At 34.8% G+C, this 18,457-nt stretch overlaps 1 protein-coding gene and 2 pseudogenes across 8 annotated transcripts; all 3 read left to right on the top strand.

The window, feature by feature from the left end:
* LOC132171937 (cysteine-rich receptor-like protein kinase 26) lies at positions 1–4,203 on the top strand (annotated as a pseudogene).
* Positions 4,204–7,761: 3,558 nt separating this feature from the next.
* On the top strand, positions 7,762–12,202 carry LOC148589932 (cysteine-rich receptor-like protein kinase 26; annotated as a pseudogene).
* A 2,597-nt stretch (positions 12,203–14,799) lies between these two features.
* On the top strand, positions 14,800–18,321 carry LOC132170036 (cysteine-rich receptor-like protein kinase 29). Of its 8 annotated transcripts, none has more exons than XM_088512218.1 (7): positions 14,800–15,646; positions 15,876–16,001; positions 16,685–16,812; positions 16,921–17,131; positions 17,238–17,475; positions 17,656–17,806; positions 17,974–18,321. In XM_088512218.1, the coding sequence occupies exons 1-7, from the start codon at positions 14,815–14,817 to the stop codon at positions 18,319–18,321; spliced, it is 2,034 nt and encodes a 677-aa protein (XP_088368344.1). In that variant the 5' UTR covers positions 14,800–14,814. The 8 variants fall into 8 exon arrangements, with proteins under 8 accessions (XP_088368344.1, XP_088368343.1, XP_088368341.1 ...); XM_088512217.1 differs by having other exon boundaries at positions 14,803–15,646; positions 15,876–16,040; positions 16,661–16,812; XM_088512215.1 differs by having other exon boundaries at positions 14,815–15,591; positions 15,884–16,001; positions 16,661–16,812.
* Positions 18,322–18,457: the final 136 nt, after the last annotated feature.

The raw sequence follows: 18,457 nt of genomic DNA, 5'->3' as shown, positions 1-18,457 counted from the left end.
ATGGGCTCTTCGTCAAGACTACTCTCTTTCTTCTTCTATGGCTTCCTTATGCATCTTGTTAATCCCACCCTTGCGCAGCGAAATCCCTACGTGCTCCACGAGTGTTCTACAAATGGTAATGTTAGCAGTAACAGTGCCTACAGGGCAAACCTCAACAGCCTTCTTTCCAACTTCTCTTCTAAAAGCCAAATCGATAATGGGTTCTACAATTACTCTGCCGGAGAGAACAACGACAAAGTTAACGCAATCGCACTCTGCAGAGGAGACCTCACGGCAACTGACTGCCGGAGTTGTGTCAATATGTCTGCTCACGAGCTCTTAGTGTTATGTCCGAACGAGAAGGAGGGCATCATATGGTATAAGAACTGCACAGTGCGATACTCGAACAACTCCATATTTGGTGTTATGGAAATTGAGCCTATGAAAGCTCTAACGAGCTCAACAGAAGTCTCGGACGCGAGTGGGACGTTCAAACAAGTGCTTAAGGGCTTGCTGGATGGCCTAAGAAGTAAAGCTGCATCTGGTGATTCCCTTCGAAAGCTTGCGATTGGAGCTGCCAACTCCACATACTTCAATCTATATGCACTTTTGCAGTGCACTACTGACTTGGATGAACAAGAATGCAGCAGTTGCCTAAATCAGACTATCGAATATCTTCCAGAATGTTGTGATGACAGGGCAGGAGCAAGAGTTCTTACACCCAGCTGTAACTTAAGGTATGAGGACTACAGATTCTATGACAATACGACCGATGAACTGCCACCATCATCCTATCTTCCTCCTCCTCCTGCTGCTGCTGAAGGTATGCTTCCATTCTCTCCTCTTTTATTCTACAAGAAGGTCTAAATAGCATACTCTCATTCCATGCCACTAGTATCTCGCTATGCTGACTTGGTATTGTCAATCAATTCTTAATTTATTTTTTCTTCTTTTAATTAGAATTGATCCGAAGGTGGATTCATAACTGCTGGGGCAGAACCAAAAGTTTGAGTGAGGGGGACAAAAATTAAAAAAATATATATATACAAAAAATTAAGGAGAAGAAAACTAATTTTTAAGAGTTTACCTCAAAAAAAAAATATAATTTTAGATAGATGTTTAAATTTTTGGAGGACTAAAGCCCCCAATCCTTGTGCTAAGTTTACCCCTGAAATAAATTTGGTTTAGAACAAAAAGAGGAAATGGAAATTTTTATTTTTATTTTTTACTATAAAACTTGTGAAGGCGTGAAAAATTAGCTTTTTCCTTTTAACTAGCCACTTTATTACTACAGGTAGAAAAATAAAATAAACAAGAAGACTTAAGTTACTAAATTTCTTTTTACACTGCGTGCAGTGTGAAAAAACTACATTTCTTGCGGAAAAGAATTGCAGTTTCTTTACAGGTATGACTTTTCAATATTTTTTTACTTCTTTGTAGAGCGTAAAAGCCACATTCTTTTACTTTGAGGGGGGCAAAATAGTAATTTGGAGTGATAAAAAGTGAAATATGAGGGGTAACCGTAGACTTTATAGTACTTTTGAAGGAATTAAAAATTTTGGTCTGCCTCTGGATCATAACAACACCTTAACATATTGGGATGAGAGTACTTTGATAAAATTCACTTACAAGAGTCAGCAAGTCTAAAGGTTAAATTGTTGTTAATTTTGTTAATGATTTCTTTCTCCTACATACTTCATGCATCAATTCGATGGTATCAACATTTAGTTCATTCCTTTATGGTCTCCTCTCCTCCGACACCAAAATTAATTGACCATGGGTTTCACAATATTCGCAATTATGGCCAAAACACAAACGATTGACCAGCATCTTGGGGCCTTGTTGTTTTTATAAGTTTGCAGCAGGAAATGCAACCCTGCCAAACTTTCACACATCAAAAGTAGATACTTTATACATGCAGTCGCTTCATCTGTCTGAGCAAGAATGCGACGCCAGAACCAACCCTAACATGGTGAGCCCCTGGATATATATTAGTGGAAAGCTAGAGTCGAATTCAAAATTTCATAATGAGCCACCAAACTTCGGGTTGTGCCATCATGCTTAAAACATATATAGCAAATACCCAAAAGAAAAAGAAAAAAAACGGCTATCACTCACGACAATATCTCCAAGTGGGCTATTTATTTATTTATTTTTTCTCTTTTTCTTTTTTCTTAAGTGGGGCTATTTTTTAATTATTCATGCACATGCCTCCACCTTTTTTCGTCGTTTTCTTTTTGGACGAAGGTGGGGTTCGTTTCACACGTGCAAAAATATATGCAAATTATGATAAATTTAAAATTCAGAATGCTTTATTGAGACGGATTTGTGGTTTTTACAGGAAAGAAGAGTAACTGATCTCAAACTATCATTATTGTTGTGGCGGTTGTTGTTTTTGTGGTCTTAATAATCTGCACCTACGTCTTTTTCTATTTAAGAGTGAAAAAGCGAAGGAAGAAAGTTGAAAGTAAGTTAAAAATGGTTTCTTGCCCTATTTATTAAGGATTTCATTTCTATAAAATATAAAAATAAATACCAAAATCAGACAATTATTACGATATCATACGTGATATATACATATGCTACTTTCAATGCAGTTATATATCTAATTCAGATGTATTAATTAACTTCTTTCTCATGTGAAGCTGTGGATGGAATTGTTAGTGATGAATCATTGCAATTCGACTTTGCTACGATTAGAGTTGCTACAGAGAATTTTTCAAAAGAAAATAAGCTTGGGCAAGGTGGATTTGGTGCGGTTTACAAGGTAATTTGGAAATATCGATATCATATAAATTATAATATGCCATTCTTTAATCACATCATGGATTCTTAAGGGTTACATCTATTATATTCAATATGCTTTTCTTTAGGGTATGCTCTTGAATGGACAAGAAATAGCAGTGAAAAGGTTGTCTAGTGGTTCCGGACAAGGTGATCAAGAATTTAAGAATGAGGTCTTGCTAGTGGCTAAGCTTCAACACCGTAATTTAGTTAGGCTCTTAGGTTTTTGCTTGGAAGGAAACGAAAGGCTTCTCATCTATGAGCTCATGCCTAATGCAAGCCTTGATCGCTTTCTATTTGGTACGATTAAAATACTTCTCCTTAAATGGTTGATTCTACTCATAATGTTTTATTTATTTTAGATTGCATGTTAGGTTGAACACAATTGGATATATCTTTATTCAATAAATTGATATACTTGAATGAATATGTAGATCCAATCAAACGTTTGCATTTGGATTGGGAGACGCGTTACAAAATCATAGATGGCATTGCTCGAGGGCTTTTTTATCTTCACGAAGATTCTCAATTTCGTATTATTCATCGTGATCTCAAAACTAGTAACATTCTACTAGATTCAGAAATGAATCCCAAAATTGCAGATTTTGGTATGGCGAGATTGTTTGTACTAGATCAAACTCATGCAAATACAAGAAGAATCGTTGGAACTTAGTAAGTATCCTAACAAAATCTATACAAAATTAGCGATAGTATTGCATGCTTTGAATTATCTATTATATATGAGTAGCACTATTTTGTTGGAAGAAAGAAATCCTATCAAATATTTTGCCAGTCAAATAACAATGCTATTACTGATGTTCTCATGCAGTGGCTATATGGCTCCAGAATATGCAATGCACGGACACTTCTCAGTAAAAACTGATGTCTTTAGTTTCGGTGTATTAATTCTGGAGATGGTGTCTGGGCAGAAAAATAGTTATTTCCTCATAGGGGAAAATTTAGAAGATCTTCTTAGCTATGTAAGTACAATTATCTTTGGGTAAATTTTCCTTTTTGCCAATAATAGTGGCACTAGCGTTAATGCACATGACATTGATAGTGATACTATGTCTACCCATGTAATTATCTTGTAGGCATGGCAAAATTGGAGGGAAGGAACAGCATCCAACCTTATCGATCCCACATTGAGATCTAGCTCAACATCTGAAATAATGCGATGCATCCACATAGGGTTGCTATGTGTTCAAGAAAATGTAGCTGATAGACCGACTATGGCTTCAATTGTTCTCATGTTTAACAGTAACTCTATCACTTTATCGGTGCCTTCTCGGCCTGCATTTTTTATGCACACCACCGTCGAATCAGATGTGTCATCAGACCAATCCTTCCAAGCGTCAACAAATGAGGCTACGATCAGTGAGTTATATCCTCGATAGTGTTTGATGGAAGTAACAAGAATTCTTCATTCAAGTCTTTGGAAAGGCCATGTAATTTCAGTTGACTTAATGTAAGCTCCAATGGTTTGCGGAACGGGTATTCCATTAAGAAAATGAATATGTATTAATACGAATAAAAGAAGTTGGAATGGAATAATCATTTCAATTCTTTAATTTGGTAGCACCAAATATTTCATAATTAGAATTAAACTAAAATTATTAAAAATCTCATGTGATTTATAATTTTTCCAAAACTCAAATTAAAAAGAAAAAGAAAAATGGTTGAAGGTGTGGTGGCCGGCCACCTACAGCAGGCACAGGGGTGACCACGCCACCCCCAATGTCATCGTGGGTGGCCCTAATAAGAATTTGGTGTGGCCGCGGCAACCCAACCGCACTTGGAGGTGGCCAAAACCACCCCAGTGCCATGATGGACGCAACAAATTTCTAAGTCATTATTGAAACATGAAACCGGCATGAGTGTAAACACAACGTGTTCGAAACACCTTACGTGAGTTATGATATATTTCGAAGTTTTTTTTTTTTTTTTTTCTCTTTTTTAAATCTTAAAAGGGTCAAACTCGATGACCAGATTTCATTATTGAACGACGAATTAATTAGGATATAAAAGTAGAAAAAAGAAAGTATATAAAACTCCTTAATTTAGTAGTTTTGTCAAAAAGGAAATGGTTTTTTTTTTTTTTTTTTTTTTTTTCTTAGAGAGAAAGTTAAAATTAAAGGTTGAACGAGGAACGACGCCCCAGATTTCATTAACCAATACAATATGCTGTATTTACACTAGAAGTGAAATCCAATCTTGTGTCATAACACAAGACATGTCCAAGCTGCATGCAGATGCAACATGTCTTCAAGTACTGATGATCTTATCTTATTTCAACAAACTCAAGCTTTTACTCTACAAAGTTTATCTTTTGGAGAAATTTCAGTTGCCCCTCTAAACTATTAAACATTTTTTAATGTGTCATAAACTTTAAAAATTTGCAATTTGAGAATTCTGATTTTTTTTCAACCCTTTTCAGTCACCCATATTTATTAATTTTATAATATTATTTAACTTTGTAAGGTGATCATCTCAAGTATTTAAAAAGATAAAATGAAATTTTTTCCTAATGTATAATAGATATAGTTTAAATTATTGTAGTTGTGACGTTCCACATCGCCTGGGTATAGAGATGGGGATGTGCTTAAATGTATACTACATCCTTAAATGACAACAACGCGTTTTAAAGCAGTGATGGTCATGATCCTATCAGAACTCTGCAGTTGAGCGTGCTTCTACTAGAATAGTACCAGGATGGGTGATCTCCTAAGAAGTCTGGTTTGTGGGAGTCAAAAGCGGACAATATTGTATGTCATTGAGGTGGGGTGTTACAAATGATATCAAAGACATTGCCCAACCTGAGATGGGGGGAGCGTGCACAAGCCCATGAAGGTCGCTAGCGGGCACTCGCTAGGACGGACTCCAAGAATGGGCTAATCCCATGAGGGTCGCCAGCGAGGACGCTGGGTCCTAAGAGGGGGTGATTGTGACGTCCCACATCGCCTGGGTATGGAGATGGGGATGTGCTTAAATGTATACTATACCCTTAATGACAACAACGCGTTTTAAAGCCGTGATGGTTATGATCCCATCAGAACTCTACAGTTAAGCATGCTTCTGCTGGAGTAGTACCAGAATGGGTGACCTCCAGAGAAGTCTGGTTTGGAGGAGCCAAAAGCGGACAATATTGTATGTCATTGAGGTGTGGTGTTACAGTAGTTATGAGTTTTGATATAAATATATGTGTGTTTATGAGTAAATAGTGTATTTATGGGTACATGTGTATATGTGTATATAATAAATGTATTGTATGTGTGTGTATATATATAAACTCAAGATACTTGAGATTTGATTGTTTAAGATTCAAATTAATTTATTTAATTAACTCAAATAATAAAATTAGTTAAAATTTTATATCAACTTGCAAATGTTAGAGAGCACCGCAAACTTATTGCTACTGACCCGTCTCCCCTTCCCTTCTACAACCCTCTTCTTTCCTCCCCCTCCCCTCATTGTTTTTTCTCTTTTCTCTTTCCCGTTTATTGCCATCCCACTAGATTTGATTGAGTTTCTATATCTATTTTCTTCAAAATCATATGTAATTTTCTCCAACAGTTTCGTCCACCCATGCTAGCAGTCACGTCTGTGCTCACTAGCCACCCTTCTTCCAACCGCATGTCTTCATCAATCCATTTTTTGACCACACGCCGGCGTGTCAGTGACGTCGTTACTAGTACAACTTCAGTACATCAGAGTCGCTCCTCCACAATGCCACACGCCGGTCTGACTGCACCGATCGCCAATCCAGTTTTTATGTCACCAATGGGAGTAGGGTGTTCTATAGTTTTTATTTTATTTTATTTTTATGTATTTTTCATTTTTGCTCCCTAGCGTTTGAGCTGAGAAGGGATAGTTTCGGTGTGAGGGGTTATTTATCCTAGCCGGTAAAATAAAGTTTTAAGGAAACTTGGGTTACCCATGTCTTAGATATAATCTGCTTTTGAAAGCTGAAGTAGATCTGTTTCATAAAAGAAGTTGTGTATGGGTTAGCGGAGGTTGCCGTCATAGGTAGTTTTTTATTGTAAGATTTTAGTGATTGTATCTATGACGTTGTATTAACATAGCTTTGTGCTATGTTATGTAATAGCATTATGCTTTGGGATGCTAAAGTTAAAGCTATTATATATGCTCTAGATCTAATTTTGAAAGGAATATGAAAGTTTTCTTTTTTTTTTTTCTTAAAAAAATAAAAAAATAAAAAAAAATAAAAAAAAAATAAAAAAAAAATCTTAATAATAATTAATTAACCTATGATTATTATGAATTTATGAAGAAAAAAAAAAAAGTCATGAAATTTACTTTATATAAAATTCAGGAATTGATACATTAATTGAATAGATCATGAATTGTTCGAAAAGTAATGAATAGTAGGTGATAAGATTGAGTTTGATCCGCATGTGTTATAAACAAAATTAAATGAATTGAGTTTGGACATTCAATAGTACTCAACTCGATTACAGCTATACTTACTAAATTAAACTTAAAAATTTTTCTTCTAAACGAAGAAGAGACATACTAAAGATTTGCAAGTAAATTAGTAATTATCGATATGAGAAGTCACTGATCATGTGATCACTCATATATAGACAAAATGATTGAGAAGGCAATAATCAAATTAATAAGTAATTAAATTGCCAATTCAATGCATGCAGCCAACGGCGGCCTAGCTACCGCACCAACTGATCCACTTGCCATTGTCAAAAAAAAAAAAAAAAAAAAAAAAAGAAAAAAGAAAAAAAGAAAAACTGATCCACTTGCCTTGCTTTACTTTAGATAATCAAAGTAATAAGTAATTAAAGAAATAGGCCAAAGTTGAATGTTTTAAAAAATTATTGGATTCATTTTAGATGATGACCAGTAACCACCGGCTTCTTGGAACGTAGTGGCAAGTTGCAGCACCTGCTACTTTATCATTATTTTACTCCTTAGCAGCATAGATTAAAATCTTCCCATTTCATAGAAAATACAAGGACACTGAGAATGGGTTCTTCATCAAGACTACTCTCTTTCTTCTCCTACGGCTTCCTTATACATCTTGTTAATCCCGCCATTGCGCAGCGAGATCCCTACGTGCTTCACGAATGTTCTACAAATGGTAATGTTAGCAGTAACAGTGCCTACAGGGCAAACCTCAGCACCCTCCTTTCCAACCTCTCTTCTAAAAGCCAAATCGATAATGGATTCTACAATTAATCTGCCGGAGAGAATTCCGACAAAGTTGACGCAATTGCACTCTGCAGAGGAGACCTCACGGCAAGTAACTGCCGGAGTTGTGTCAATATGTCTGCACACGAGCTCTTATTATTATGTCCGAACGAGAAGGAGGGAATCATTTGGTACATGAACTGCACAGTGCGATAATCGAACAACTCCATATTTGGTGTTATGGAAATTGAGCCTATGACTTCACTAATAAGCATAGCAAAAGTCTCGGACGTGAGTGGGACGTTCAAACAAGTGCTTTCGGGCTTGCTTGATGGCCTAAGAAGTAAAGCTGCATCTGGTGATTCCCTTCGAAAGCTTGCGATTGGAGCTGCCAACTCCACATACTTCAATCTATATGCTCTTTTGCAGTGCACTCCCGACTTGGATGAGCAAGAATGCAGCAATTGCCTAAATCAGACTATCCGATATCTTCCAGAATGTTGTGGCGGCGACACGACAGGAGCGAGAGTTCTTACATCCAGCTGTAACTTAAGGTATGAGGAGTACAGATTCTATGACACTACTCCAGATGAACTGCCACCATCATCCTATCTTCCTTCTCCTCTGCCTGCGGCGGCTGAAGGTACACTTCCATTCTCCTAGCTCTTTTATTCTGTCAGAAAGTCTAAATAGTGTACTCACTATGATGGCTTGATATTGTCAATCAGTTCTAGGAATCCTTTATTGAGACGGATTGGTTGTTTTTGCAGGAAAGAAGAGTAACTCATCTCGAACTATCATTATTATTGTCGAGGCGGCTGTTGTTTTTGTGGTTTTAATAATCTGCATCGGTGTCTGTATCTATTTAAGAGTGAAAAAGCCAAAGACGAAAGTTGAAAGTAAGTTAAAAATGGAAACTGGATGAAATGGAGACGATTCATATAGTGCATTTAGAATGATACTATTGTCTTTTTCTTTGGGGAGGTAAATTTTTTGGATAAATTTCTACTCCTAAATACACTAAGGCCCCGTTTGGTTCGCGGATTAGACCCTTGGATTGGACTAGCTAACACTAGGTATAGCTAGTCCTTTGTTTGGTAACACTCTATTCCTGGGAATAGCTATTCCCATGGGATTACTAATCCTATATACACGGGGTTAGCTAAGCCACTAAAAAACGAGTGGCTTAGCTAATCCTTTCCTGTGGGATTAAAATTATCGTGTAAATTGCCCACAAAAACCCCACCCTTCTAGCACCCACGTTTTTCAAGGAGACTCTGCAAAACGATCTCCATCTCTCAAAGAGCAACGATCTCTCTTCTCTGCGCAAGCGATCTCTCTCCCCCTCTCTTCTCTTCGATTTCTCTTCTTTGTTTCTTGGTTATTTCATTCTCTCTCTATTTCTTGGATTTTTTTTTTTCTCTGTAACATTTCTCTGTTTTTTTTTTTCTTTTGATTTTCTGTATCGTTTCTCTTTGATTCTGTTTAGGCTTTTTTTTAAAAAAAATTAATTAATTAATTATTTTTATTCTGTTTCTCCATCTCTCTTTCTCTATACTTTCTTAGTTTGATTTTTAATTCAGTTATATATATATATATATATATATATATATATATATATATATATATATATATATATATAACCTATGTTCAAGCGTACAACCTGTGTTCAAGCGTATATATATATACACACACGCTTGAACACTGGTTATTCATACCTGTTCAAGCGTGTGTATGTATATATATATACCCAAAACGTTTCTGAGTTTTTTTTATTTTTCTTCTGTTTTTTTATTTCTTTTGATTCTCTGTATCGTTTCTCTTTGATTCTGTTTAGGGTTTTTTTTTTTTTTTTTTTTTTAATTCTGTTTCTCCATCTCTCTTTCTCTATACTTTCTCAGTGTGATTTTTAATTCAGTTATATATATATATATATATATATATATATATATATATACTAAATTAAAAATCACACTGATATATATACACACACACTTGAACACAGGTTATTCATACATGTTCAAGCGTGTATATATATATACATGACATAACTAAAAAAAAAAATTTATAGTAAAATTGTTTATGTTTCAAAAAAAAAAAAAAAAAAGAATGAAAGTCCTTAATAATATAAATTGTATTTATATTATAAGGGTATTTTAGGAAATAAGATCACAATACAATTCCATTCACCAACATATTGCACTATACCAAATGAAGGAATAAGATTAGGTAGTCTATTCCAGCGTTACAACCAAACAAAGGAATAGGACTAGCTAATCTATTCACAGTGGTAGCTAATCCCAGTGGTAACTAATCATTTTCCAATGGACAAGACAATCCGTGAACCAAACGAGGCCTAAATGGATACTCTCTATTTCATTTGGAATAGAGAGGATCCTTTTCCATTAAAAATGTGTTTCTTGTCCTATTTATTAAGGGTTTCAATTCTATAATATATAAAAATAAATGCCAAATCAGACAATTATTACGATTGATATACTTGCTATATATGCTACTTGATTAATTAAGTTAATTAGTTGTACGCCATATTGGGAGCGGTATTAGAAAGATTAAATTGATTTTCAAGGTACAAATTAATTAAGTTAATTAATCGTGCATGCACATAACTTAAAATTGCATCTTGCTCTTATTTAAGCAATGCACTTATATATTAGCTAATTCAGATGTATTAACTTGTTCCTCATGTGAAGCTGTGGATGGAATTCTTAGGGCTGATTCATTGCAATTCGACTTTGCTACAATTGGAGTTGCTACAGAGAATTTTTCAGATGCAAATAAGCTTGGGCAAGGTGGATTTGGTGTTGTTTACAAGGTAATTTGGCAATATAATTCTTTGTCATAACAAGTTAGATCCATAATCTAGGATTCTTACGGGTCGCATGTAATATATATTCGATATGCTTTTCATCAGGGTATGCTCTCGAATGGACAAGAAATAGCTCTAAAAAGGTTGTCTAGTGGTTCTGAACAAGGTGATCAAGTATTTAAGAACGAGGTCTTGTTAGTGGCAAAGCTTCAACACTCTAATTTAGTTAGACTCTTAGGTTTTTGCTTGGAAGGAAGTGAAAGACTTCTTGTCTATGAGCTCATGCCTAATGCAAGTCTCGATCACTTCTTATTTGGTATGATTAAAATACTTCTGCTTAAATCTTTGATTCTACTCATAATTTTTATTTTTTATTTTAGATTGCATGTTAGGTTGAACACAATTGTATGTATCTTTGTTCAGTTGATTGATACACTTGAATGAATATGTAGATCCAATCAAACGCTTGCATTTGGATTGGTAGAGGCGTTACAAAATCATAGTAGGCATTGCTCATGGGCTTCTTTATTTTCACGAAGACTCTCAATTTCGTATTATTCACCGTGATCTCAAAACTAGTAATATTCTACTAGATTTAGAGATGAACCCCAAGATTGCAGATTTTGGCATGGCAAGATTGTTTATACTAGATCAAACTCATGGAAATACGAGAAGAATCGTTGGAACTTAGTAAGTTTCATAACAAAATCTATACAAAATTAACGATAGGATTTCATGCTTTCTATTATCTGTTATATAATTAGTGTTATTTTTTTGGAAGATGGAAATCCTATCAAATATTTTATTGCCTCCTATAAATTATAATCAATTTCTAGAAGATCTATTGCCCGTCAAATAACAATACTGCTATTACTTGATGTCCTAATGCAATGGCCGGATATATGGCTCCAGAATATGCAATGCATGGACACTTCTCAGTAAAAACTAATGTCTTTAGTTTCGGTGTATTAATTTTGGAAATGGTGTTTGGGCAGAAAAATAATTGTTTCCATATAGGAGAAAATTTAGAAGATCTTCTAAGCTATGTAAGTACAAATACCTTTGGGTAAATTTTACTAAAATTTTCCTTTTGCCAATAACTGTGGCACTAGGGTTAATGTACATGATATTGATAGTGATATTATGTCCGCCCATGCTATTATCTTGCAGACATGGCAGAATTGGAGAGAAGGCACAGCATCAAATCTTATTGATCCCACATTGAGAGTTAGCTCAACATCTGAAATAATGCGATGCATCCACATAGAATTGCTATGTGTTCAAGAAACTGTAGCTGATAGACCAACTATGGCTTCGATCGTTCTCTTGCTTAATAGTCTCTCTATCACTTTATCGGTGCCCTCGCGGCCTGCATTTTTTATGCACACTACTGTTGAATCAGACATATCATCAGACCGATCAGTAAGTTATATCCTCAATAGCGTTTGATGGAAGTAACAAGAATTCTTCATTAAGTCTATGGGAAAGGCCATAGAATTTCAGTTCACTTAAGGGTCATTCGGCTTAAAGGGCTATTTATGTAACAGGAGATGAGTGTATTCGATTGCCATTCAGCATTAGATATACTACCATATAAACCGTGTTTATGGGTGGGTTTTTCAATAAAATATAATTTTTTTTATTATTCATAAAAATGTCTTAAAAAAGAAAAGCAAAAAATAAAAAGAAAAAAGAAAAGAAAAGAAAGCTTATAAATTATGAAATTCATTAAATTTAAACATCTATTGATCGAGATTCAAATCAGTGACCTCCACTTTATGAAGTGTGGTCCTTAGCCGATTGAACTATTCCTTGATGATAATTATTTGATGATTGAATTAAACTCACATTAAAAACAAAAACAAAAATCATAAAATACTACTTATCACATATTTAGAGCCTGCTTGGGATTGCGTTTGAGGGGCTTAAAAGTATTTTTAACACTCAAAAAGTACGTTTGAAGAAAAAAAAAATATTTTTTTGGTAAAAAAATTAAAAACGCTTCTAAGGATTCAATAAACTTAAAAATTGCCAAACAAAACACTTTTGACAAAAGCTTAAAAATGAAGCTTAAGCCTTTTTTGACTTAAAATGTCAATTTCCCAAGCGCAATCCCAAACAGACTCTTAGCCACCCTAAAACCATTTTACAAATTGAATTTTGGTTCTTTTTCAACCTCCTTTTTATTTACCATTGTTAGTAAAAGAATTTGCATAACTATTATTTCTTCGTTGGACGGGTTTCAGTTTGATGGTGGTTGGAATTTTCCTCTTCAGGAAGATGATGAATTTGCACCGAAATATGAATTTGCTAGAAAGTTTTCCTATTTAACAATTTAAGTCATCCTAAAACCATTCAAAATGTTAAATTTTGGTTATCAGTAAGGTAATATATTTTATTTTAGTGCACCATTTAACAATTTTTTTTTTCTTTACTGTTGACGCTTATTATATTGTCATTTCAATATTTTGGTTTAAGAAGGTTCCCTTAGCTTCCCATTTAAGTTTTAACTATTCGTCTTCCCATCATCACTCTTCTTTTTAATGGCTACATTACACTTTAATCTCAAAAAAATTTTGTGAAAATGTCTTAGAAAAGAATAGCAAAAAATATAAATAATGATAATAATGAAGAAGAAAAAATAAGAAAGAAAACAAAATGACTTATGCTGGTTGAATTCTTTCACCCGCCTATTAATTTAAATGGTTCATGTCAAAGTTGAGAGGAATCGTCGTTTAACTAAATTAATCGAGTTTGATTTGACTTATATAATTTTATATTCATGTCTTAACATAACCTAAACCCGACAACATAGTAATTTTATAAATCTTCCTAAAGTTTTTCTAGAGTCATCTCAAATGTAATGTGGCTTTTAAAATCACCAATAGATCAAAAATCAGTAAATCACATCTTAAATTCAACGATGATTTTAAAAGGCACATCACATTTTGGATGACTCTAAGAAGACTTGTAGCATTACTTCCCGACGACAGCACCAACAAACACCTCTAACAACAGAAACCAAAAATCACAATAACTTTACTCTAAAAAAAAAAAAAAAAATTCACAATAACTTTTGTTGTTTTGCAAATGAATATATATTTTGACTCGTGGCCTCTATTTTATAGTCCAGATTTAAAATTAATGCATGTAATCTGACTATTAAACAAAATACTATCGATTTCAAATTAAAACAGAAAGAATCGATGTCCCTTTCTTACACACATTTGAATTCCCTCCAGTACATTTCGTTGTTATTGCTGGGACATATAATTGTCCCCAAAATCTGCCTATGCAATAATAAGGACCGGATCCCGTCTAATCCAAATGGATTCGATTGACTGGAGAGGATCCAGTCCTTCTTACACGCCATCTCCCTTGATCGCACTAATAGGAAACGCGTACTGGACCACTGAAGAAAGTTGTTGTCCATTGATCATGGCGATTGGTGTACGTACGTGGCTTGTCGTCCTCCACTTCTCTCTCAATCAACTTGAAAACTAACATTCATTATCCAACGCGCATGCGAAAGCGAAATCCCTTCGTCAAAAGTTTACGGCAGTTGAATGGACAACGTAGATTAAAAGAAACTATCATAATTTTTACTACTAATATGTGCTAATTATACATTATTTATTTCTACTTAATATTCTCATAAATTGCAGTATATATATGAATAAGTACAATTTTAAATTGCCAAAGGATTGACGAGAGTTAGAAGGATACGTATATCGTGCATGAACTTAATTCTCCATTTCAGCTTGAAAGAAAAAAAAAAAATGTTAACAAATAATTGTAAACACAAACGGCTCATAAAATATTTAAATTTATTTATTTTTATATCACATCAAAATAATAAAAGAAAAAGGGGTGGAGGGCCAAGATCAACAACTGAAAAGTTTTATAGGCCAGTAGAGTCTTCTTTTAGCCTATCAACTTTGAAGCGAAGGAAAAAAGAAAAGGTTGAATGTTTCAATTCAACATTAGAGACTTCGAAAATGGCACCGACCCAAGAGTTATTGCAAATAATCTTGAAGGCTCATTTCACAGAACACAAGGCAATGGTTTCCTCTAGATTACTCTTCTTCCTCTCTGCCATTCTCTTATTCACTGCTCAAGCAGTAGCGCAGACGGCAGATTTCCTTTATTATATCTGTTCAAACGATAAGGGAAACTACACAGCTAACAGTACCTATGAGAGAAACCTCAACCACCTCCTCTCCTCTCTCCACTCCAACGCAGAAATCGACTACGGGTTCTACAATTCCTCTTATGGCCAGAACTCTGACGAAGCATATGCAATTGGATTTTGTAGAGGAGATGTTAACCCAGATGCTTGCCGTGGTTGCCTCAATATATCTACTTCTCTTCTCAAGCAACGATGTCCCAATCAGAAGGAGGCAATTGGATGGTCCGACAACTGCCAATTACGCTACTCAAATCGCTCCATTATGGGCGTTGTGGAAACTAGTCCAAGTTTCTATATGTGGAACACGGCCAACGTATCGGCCAATTACTTGAATCAATTCAACGATGTTCTTAGGAGCTTGTTGGAAAGCCTAAGAAGTCAAGCGGTGGCAGGTGGCTCTCTTCGAAAGTTTGCAGCAGAAAACGCAACGGCACCGAACTTTCAAACATTATATGCACTTGTCCAATGCACGCCTGATTTGTCTGAGGAAGATTGCAACGGTTGCTTAGTTGAGGCTTTTAAAAATATTCCACAATGTTGTGATGGAAAGCAAGGTGGGCGAGTCATTGGTCGCAGCTGTAATATGAGGTTTGAGGTCTACCCGTTCTATAACTCAACAGCGGCAGCGTCACCACCATCACCTCCGGTAGCACCACCAGTATCTCCTCCTCCACCAATATTAACCAACACCAACACAACCAAAGGTAACCGTATATGCCATTATGCTTTTAACATAACAAATTATGGGGTCATAAGATGTTGTTCACGTACATTAGAATCTGAATGACATTTGATCTTATGTTAATTTATTTGTTCAATTACTCCAAACACTTTTAAAGTTATTTAATTATGCATGCTACTAAGATTATTTCTCCAGATCCGAACTCAACCCTTAAGAATCTTCTAATGAGAACAAATTTATGATTTTTGCAGGGAGCGAGAGCAACACATCTAGGACTATCGTCATTATAGTTGTGCCAACAGCTATTTTTGTGGTACTAGTCATCTCCTTCTGCGTATATTTCAGAGTAAAGAGGAAGTCAATAGAGAAACTTGAAAGTAAGAAAAAGTTTGGTTTTATTATTATTTATTCAAATAGTTAGAAAAAGTTTGGTTTTATTATTATTTATTCAAATAGTTAGGCCTCGTGATATCACAGAGGAAATAACAAATTCAGACAATACACACCATGTGCTTCGATAACTGATAGGCACGTTAATGTTGGGAATAAGATTTCGCTGCTATTACGAGTAAAGTTTTGCCAGCATATATTAGCATATAACGTGACATAATTGGGGAAATACTTATATATATGTCAGCAGGCTCAACTCATGATCAAGTAGATCGAATTAGAAAGTTCTCTAAGAAGTGACTTCCAATAAAGCTAACAAGAAATATTACATTTAGTAGACATTACTGTACGTGTCATTTGGGATTTGAAAAACTTTATTCAATCATTGGTATTGGAAAGCCCGATGCTGTTGTATGCAATATTTAATTTTGTAATATGTTACAAATTATTATTTCAACTATTTTTTTTGCAAATTCCTCAATATTGTAATTGTTGACTCACATATGGGTTCTACAAATTTAATGATGAATTCATTTATTTACTATACGGAGATGAATGAAAAATGGGATGAAGAATGATTTTTATCATTTATCCTTAAATTGTAAGTTACTCTTCTTCAACAATGAACCTAATTGATTCAATTAAGTGTTGACTTGTTCATTATGTGCAGCTGTTGAACATGATGAGATTAGAAGCGTGGAATCCTTGCAATTCGACTTTGACACTATCAGAGTCGCGACCGATAACTTTTCTGAAGCAAATAAGCTTGGACGAGGTGGATTTGGTGATGTTTACAAGGTAATTTAATAAAATCTTATGAAGAAGGGTACCATTTATCAGTAAAAATATATTAATTTCTAACTTCCTTGATGGTTATATATGCTATTTGTTCTTATATATTCACAGGGTAGGCTTTCTGATGGACAAGTTATAGCTATAAAAAGATTATCAATGAATTCTGGACAAGGAGATTTAGAATTTAAAAATGAGGTCTTATTAGTTGCCAAGCTTCAACACCGTAATCTAGTTAGGCTCTTAGGCTTTTGCTTGGAAAGAAATGAAAGACTTCTAATATATGAGTTTATGCCAAATACAAGCCTCGATCACTTCCTTTTCGGTATGTTTGCACTTTTATTTTCACCTAATATTATATTCGTTATATTTCTTTTGGGTTGCCTTCACATATCTTACTTCATGAATCACATACTTGCTTTGAGACATAGATCCAATCAAGCGTGCACATTTGGATTGGCAAAGGCGCTATAAGATTATAGGAGGCATTGCTCGGGGAATCCTTTATCTTCACGAAGATTCTCGACTTCGTATTATTCATCGTGATCTTAAGGCTAGCAACATTCTTTTAGATGCAGAAATGAATCCGAAAATTTCAGACTTTGGCATGGCAAGATTATTTTTGTTGGATCAAACTCAAGGAAATACAAGTAGAATTGTTGGAACCTAGTAAGTATCCTAAGAGGGGAGAGCTGATGTTTACTTTGTACCAAAGAATAACACCAAATTAAGTTCTAACTAAGATTTATAGTTTCGAAAATCAAGGAAAACTAACAATTTCTAAAATAAGTATGGAAAGCTCTATTACACTATTCAAATTAAACTAATATTATTGATGTTGACATGCAGCGGATATATGGCTCCAGAATATGCAATGCATGGACAATTCTCTGTAAAGTCTGATATCTTTAGTTTTGGTGTATTAGTATTGGAAATAATGAGTGGACAAAAGAACAATTGCTTCCGAAATGGAGAGAATGTGGAGGATCTTCTAAGCTATGTAAGTACAATCATACTTGGGTATATTTCCCTTGTCATATGACTGTTGCATCAGTAAATTAACACATAGGAATTATCACCAGTAAATTAACACTTAGGAATTATCATAATTATAGTAGAACTTTTAGGCCTGATATTGTATTTGCTCATCTAAATCATATATTGTAGGCATGGAAAAACTGGAAAGAGGGGACTGTTTCAAATATTGTAGATCCAACAATAAGGCCAGGCTCAACAACTGAAATTATGAGATGCATCCACATTGGGTTACTATGTGTTCAAGAAAATGTGGCTGATAGACCAACCATGGCTTCGGTGGTTCTTATGCTTAATAGCTACTCCATCACTCTTCCGATACCCTTGCAGCCTGCATTTTTTATGCACAGTGACATTGACTCAGAGACGGCATCCCAAAGGGGGCAAAACACATGGAATACTACAAAGTTGGATAACAAATCTAAAGACAACTCTGTCTCAGCAAATGAGGCTTCAATTACTGAACTCTACCCACGCTAGTGTTTTGTAGAATCTACAATTAATAAGGTATATTTTGAAATGTTGGTCTATGATTCTGTACCATTGTACTATGTCCAGACCCTCAATCCAGGTCACAGCCCAGTACGATTTAACTATGCTTGAATATATATATATA

This window comes from Corylus avellana, chromosome 1, assembly GCF_965113065.1.
Source record: "Corylus avellana chromosome 1, dhCorAvel1.hap1.2, whole genome shotgun sequence".
NCBI lineage: Eukaryota > Viridiplantae > Streptophyta > Magnoliopsida > Fagales > Betulaceae > Corylus > Corylus avellana.
The sequence above is the reverse complement of the archived record's forward strand: the minus strand, read 5'-3'. Positions and strand labels throughout refer to the sequence as shown.

Coding starts and splice junctions, on each gene's coding strand:
- LOC132170036 (XM_088512217.1), top strand. CDS start 14,815: ATGGTTTCCTCTAGATTACTCTTCTTCCTCTCTGCCATTCTCTTATTC. Junction 16,813..16,920: donor GATTTGGTGATGTTTACAAG/GTAATTTAATAA, acceptor ATATATTCACAG/GGTAGGCTTTCTGATGGACA. Junction 17,132..17,237: donor CCTCGATCACTTCCTTTTCG/GTATGTTTGCAC, acceptor TTTGAGACATAG/ATCCAATCAAGCGTGCACAT.